This window comes from Squalius cephalus (assembly GCF_949319135.1).
Source record: "Squalius cephalus genome assembly, chromosome: 22".
Classification (NCBI taxonomy): domain Eukaryota; kingdom Metazoa; phylum Chordata; class Actinopteri; order Cypriniformes; family Leuciscidae; genus Squalius; species Squalius cephalus.
The window spans coordinates 16,081,865-16,087,673 of NC_137143.1; the positions used below are offsets into that span (position 1 = coordinate 16,081,865).

Here is a 5,809-nt window from a genome sequence, read left to right on the forward strand (position 1 = left end):
AAATTATGTCAAAATAGATTTGAGTGTGTGTATACCTCTGATATAGCTCTGTTCACTGGACTGTGTGATGGACAGAAGACTCCCACCCTGTGCTTGGCAGGAAGTAAGAGCTTGACTCCAGGTGAGGATGGAGTACAAGTTAAACTGGTAACAGGCATTCAGCTCCGGATGGCTCTCCCAGAATTCATTGCAGCCTGACACTGAAGAAAACACACATAGATAGGCTTTAGTTGGTTCCTTTAGTTAGTTAGTTAGTATCCACTCAAAATGGACTACCATTCATAAGGTTGGGGTCGGGAAAGGTTTTGAAAGAAGTCTCAACAAAGCTGCATTTATTTGTTTTCTATTTTAATCATTTCAAATTTAAGCTGAATTTTCAGCATCATTAACTCCAGTCTTCAGTGTCACATGATTTGGTGCTCAAGAATCATTTATTTTTATTATCAATGGTAAAAACAGTTGTTCTGCTGAATATCCTTGTGGAAACCATGATAGAAATCTTTTGTAACATTATAAATGCCATTACTGTAACTTTTTATCAATTTAACTGAATAGAAATATTAATTTCTTTAAAAAATTTTTTTGAATGGTAGTGTATAAAAAGGAAAACATACATATTTAAATTAATTAGTACATGGTTTTACCTGAATTGGGGCAAAAGCCCCATTTCTCATCTTGATCATAGTGGTTTGTGGTGGCACACCAGAGGTGACGGTCCTCTCTGCCCTCAGATGTACAATCCCAGAACCATTTATTGTTGTATTTGAAGGGTATGGAGCAGGTCATGCCATGGGAGTTTCCCTGTAGTGTGTGGATGTCTGCCAATGGCAAGAGAACAACAGTTACAGAACACGTAGAATCTGTCTGACTCCGGCCACATCAAATAAGCCTCATCAAATAATCCACTGAATGCACTAGTTTGATAGTGGTCAACCAAAATGGGGCATCAGTTTAGCGTTGATACAGATATCTAGAGAGCGGGTTATGACAGCAATTTAGTTTAAGTTTAAAGGGGTGGTTGATTATGATTTCACTTTTCTAACTTTAGTTAGTGTGTATGTAATGTTGCTGTTTGAGCATAAAAAACATCTGCAAAGTTACAACGCTCAAAGTTCAAAGCAAAGGAAGATATTTGCTTTTAAAGAAATTGCTTTTTAAGCACTACAACAACCGGCTGGTATAGGGACTACAGGACATTCCTCCAGGGTTAGTGAAATCACCAACCCTAAAATTTACATAAACCCCACCCCCGGGAACGCGATTTAAAAATTATCAAGAAAGATTAACTAAACATTCAGAAACGTCCTGTTTCTTCTACATGTTGTCACTTCTTCTTGAGTCTCTCCATCATTGTCTGAATCCGGTTTGAACATAAAAGGCTAAAATTTTTTGACATTTTCAGTGCATGTCTGTGTGAAGTAATGGAAGCTGCTAAGATCGAGCTCTTGAAGCTCCGCCCCCTGTGCTGGGAGCAGCAGCTCATTTGCATTTAAATGAACAGACACAAAAATGGTGCGTTTTTGCTCACCCTCAAAAAGTGACAATTTTAACATGCTATATACAAATATCTGTGGGGTATTCACATACACACTCTGGGGATATCAAAGACTTATTTTATATCTTGTGAAAAGGTCATTATACCACCCCTTTAAGTTCTGTGGTGCAACCAACATACAAAACCATGCAGGAAAAGACACATAAAACAGGAAATTACCCTGATGACCATCATGGCTTTTTGTCAAAGTCCCTTAAAATATCAAATAAACTTATTTAGTTTGTTTGTTTTGGCAATGCAAAGTTAGATCAGATTATAAAATGCCATGTGGTGATTAATGATGTGTGAATAAATAATTAATTTAAAAAAAACGTAATAATTTTAATGTGCACACTCACATGTACTCAAAACGTAATAAAAATATGTTATTACTTTTTACTTTATGGTTACACTGATTCAATAAACTGAAACTTTTCTTGAAAATGGTTTAAAAGTTTTTCAGAACCATACAAAATCAACAAGGACCAGAAGGAGTGCATTTCTAAGAACTTGGTACATGTGTGGACGCTAATATAGTTAGCGTTATAGTTATTATTCGTGGTGTGAACGCGCCTTTAAACTAGATTTTTACTTTATCGATTTTAAGACATCTTGCCTTCGTACGGGTAAGCGCACGGCCCTTCACCAGCCGCCCCATAAATCCTCCACTGTTGCAGAACGGCTTTCTTTACCACCACTTTTGAGTCCACCACCGCCAGCTTATTATTCATCGCTCCGTACAACATGCTGCCCCCACAGCGCCACCACATGGCTGGGAGGGAAACATCACACTCAAAGATGCCAACGACAGGCTGCTGCTTGGTCGTGTTGATCCCTAGACATCGATTGGTGCCCAGATTGTAGAGACGGTGCCGGGACACCCATTTCCAAAGCAGGGAGGCAGACGGGGGGTCACAGCTGGCCAGAGATAAACCGGACGAGTCTGCTGAGAGGCAACCTTCCTGCGATACACTTTCCAACTGGAAAACTCCTTTACCTGAGTCACACAAACACAGATATTGAATATGGCAGCTTTCGAATAGGTCAAGCTAAAGCATATTTTCTTGTCGTATCGAATACATTTGGGAGATGTGAGGCCCAAGGGTTTTTTGACCAGTGGGAAAAGCCTTTCTTTAGGAGTATTATATAGCCATTTACATGCAGGGCCATGTTAGATTATAAAGGCAAGTGATATTGGAGATTCTAAGCCTTTCAGAGGCACTGAGGTATCAGACAGGTCTGATTATGCAGCGAACAGATAGAAAGATAGAGCTGCTCTCTCCAGTTTCACCTCCACAAAATGGGGCTTAATATTTCAGAGTTCTCAGAGTCGTCAGGGCTGAGGGTCTTTTGTGGGCGTTGACACGAAAGAGTAATTGAAGACACAGGCCAAAGACAAAGATATTCTCAAACAGTCGAACACACACAGAGTATTCTAAAACTTCAAGGGGAAGTTACGCATTACACTCGCCATATGTCTGAGTCGGAAAGTATATAGGAAGTATAGGATTTTCTTGTGCTTGTGCTGAGAATGGGAACAATATTGTTTTGTTTTGTTTCATCTGCAATGTTTTAAAATATGTTAATAAAATGGCTTAGTCTACACACAACACTGTTTTAAATATAGCTGAAGATCTTTACACATTTTTTAAATGGAAAAGATTAGATTCACAGTGAGAGCTTAAGTTTTACATTAAAATGTAGTGCCTTTTCCTGGAATACTTTAAGGAGACAAATATGTCCTAGAGTTATCTTACCCTTTTTTTTCTATTTTACTTTAATTCCTTTTATTTTTGCCACTTTTATCTTACTTGTTTTCAGTACACTTAGTGTGTCCAATCCTGTTTCTTCTGAGGTATACAAAGGAAGATATTTTGATACATTTGTTTTGGCCCCCATTGACTTTCATTCTATGAACAAAAACAGTGGAACATTCTTATATCTTCATTTGTGTTCAACTGACACATAAAAGGCTTATTTTTGGGTGAAAGTGTCCTACTTTACCTAAATTCCTCTTGAAACAAAACTGAAAGTGTTCCACGACCCTAAATATATCAGTGACAGATTAATTATTTGCTATGTGAGATCATAATACTCTGGAACTGCAAGACCCAAACGGGGTATTTCGAGCGTGTTGTTACCGGTCTGAGTGAGCTGAGCGAGGGTAGGTGTGTGTTTTTGAATGTGCTGCTAACCTCATCTGACCCTGTTTATAACAAGTGGGGTGACTCATAACAATGCTGGTTCCCAAGTAAATATATACCTGGAATGCAATGCTAGTCACTTTGGATTAAAGCATCTGCCAAATGCATGAATGTAAATGTAAATGCACTAGGACTGTAACGAATCAGGCTGTTGGACAAACTTCAGAAACCCACTGTGTCCTTCAGCAGGGGTCTTGTGACATCCTGTTTATTAGAGGGAGAAGTTATGCAGTATTGTACTGTACTATATCATCTACAAGATTTGCTTAATTTTTAGTCTTTAAGGGGAAATGTGCTGAAATGTTTTGCATACTTGTAAAGCAAAGAAAAAATGGAATCTAGCTTCTATGTGTCTATCAGACAGACAGACAGACAGATAGATCTTTTGAATATTTTTTTTTAATTTATTGATCTATTTTTTATTATTATTTTAAAAAGTTATTTTCTCTAGCAGTGGTTTTGTATGTTAAATTATCAAACTAGACTATAGCAAAAAGTCACCATGGTAGATTGTAAATGAAAAGTTGAACTGTGTTCTTAACAAATGGGTAGCCTATGTGTCAATGTATACTGGGGCAAGTTGTCACGTTATTAATTTAACAATAAAATTTCTAGGTCAATTCAATGATTGGATATCTTTGTCTGTTGTTTCCTTTTACAGTTTTGTAGAATGTCAAATTCCATTGTTAACATAGCCTATTCTGTTTGCTATAAGGTCATGTTGCCACAAAGGTCAACGTGTGTTCAATAAAATGTATTTTTTTGGGAAATGGCCACTCAGAAAATAAATAAATAAATCCTTAGTTTTATTTAAAAATGTTGAGTGTAGGCTACTTTGAGTTCCGTCCAAACTGTCTCTGTTGTATCATGTGATGAGCAGCCGCCTATCGGTTTGTTTGTGAGCATTTAACTTTCACTAAAACAAGTTAAATGGGCAGCAGTTGTGCAAGTCTTAAAAACACATTACTAAACATATTTTGTATAATCTCCCGCTTGAGACTGAAATAATAATCTGTGCAGGTTTATCTCAGACGAGGAATGACACACTACGGCCAGTCTTTCATAGAGAAAAGCTGGACTATGCGCTCTACATACTAATGTAATTTGCAGAGCACAGCACACTTAATCTACACGACAAACTCTTGATCCTGACCAAACCCACGCGCTCATGCCATCGAGCAAAGTAGCGTTTCAGAAATGTCACAGATATGTCGCGCAGGCCGATTCCACTTACTGTACAGCTCGAGAAGCTGAGTTTTGTTCCAAACTTCAGTTATGTTCGACGCTTCCACAGCAGCACAATCGAAGTTGACATAAAGCAGCATATAAAAGACATAAAGCGCTTCATGGAAGCGAATACGAAGAGTTTGACTGTATCCTTGCATTTCCATTGGAGTTGCGCGCGCCGCATAGACTGCAGCCTGTTTTTCTCCACACTTTCCGCAAGTTTTTAGGTTCTTTACGTCACTGGTCTCTGTATGAGGCAATAAAAGGCAAAATATTTCTCTCTTCTTACAGCACGTCTGCTCTGAACGCGACGCGTTTTTTTTTTAAATTCCCGTTGAGTCGCGTCACTCGCGTACAGTTTTTTTTTCTTGTAATCGAGCATTTGGCAAGAAAGTAGCCCAAGTATAGCAATACTTATATTGAATGTTCAATTAAATGTACAGATTGTTTTAAATCACTGCACTGCAAAATGCGGCACAAAAGCTGCATCTGAAGTGGCTTATAGGCTATCCTACGAAAAATGAACGAATACACACAGTTTAATGCTGCACGACTCGTCATCATAATTGTATTTACACATGAATTACAAATGCAGAAATAATATTTTGAAAACAATGTTACTTCGACACACTAATCCCTGGCTGAATACGTCCTAAATTGTAACACTGAAACTTAAGCATTTTCTGTAAGCTGCTTAGAAAAAATATGTATTGTGAAAAGCTCTATACAAATAAGCTTGAACTGAAATGAATAAATATGATCTTATTAACTTTTTGGATCACGCTTCAGCATTAACTTGGCCGTGTAAAAACACATTTAGAGAGAAATAATGCGAGACTCAATA

At 37.8% G+C, this 5,809-nt stretch overlaps 1 protein-coding gene across 1 annotated transcript in view; it reads right to left on the reverse strand.

The window, feature by feature from the left end:
* pla2r1 (phospholipase A2 receptor 1) overlaps nt 1-5,165 on the reverse strand; it is a 33,249-nt gene extending 28,084 nt beyond the window's left edge. The window contains exons 1-4 of the mRNA XM_079857672.1: nt 4,973-5,165; nt 2,151-2,531; nt 645-818; nt 36-200 (exon numbers count right to left, since the gene is read on the reverse strand). Coding sequence (XP_079713798.1) covers nt 36-200; nt 645-818; nt 2,151-2,531; nt 4,973-5,129 — 877 coding nt within the window. The 5' untranslated portion in view covers nt 5,130-5,165. The remainder of the gene's footprint in view (nt 1-35; nt 201-644; nt 819-2,150; nt 2,532-4,972) is intronic.
* Nucleotides 5,166-5,809: the final 644 nt, after the last annotated feature.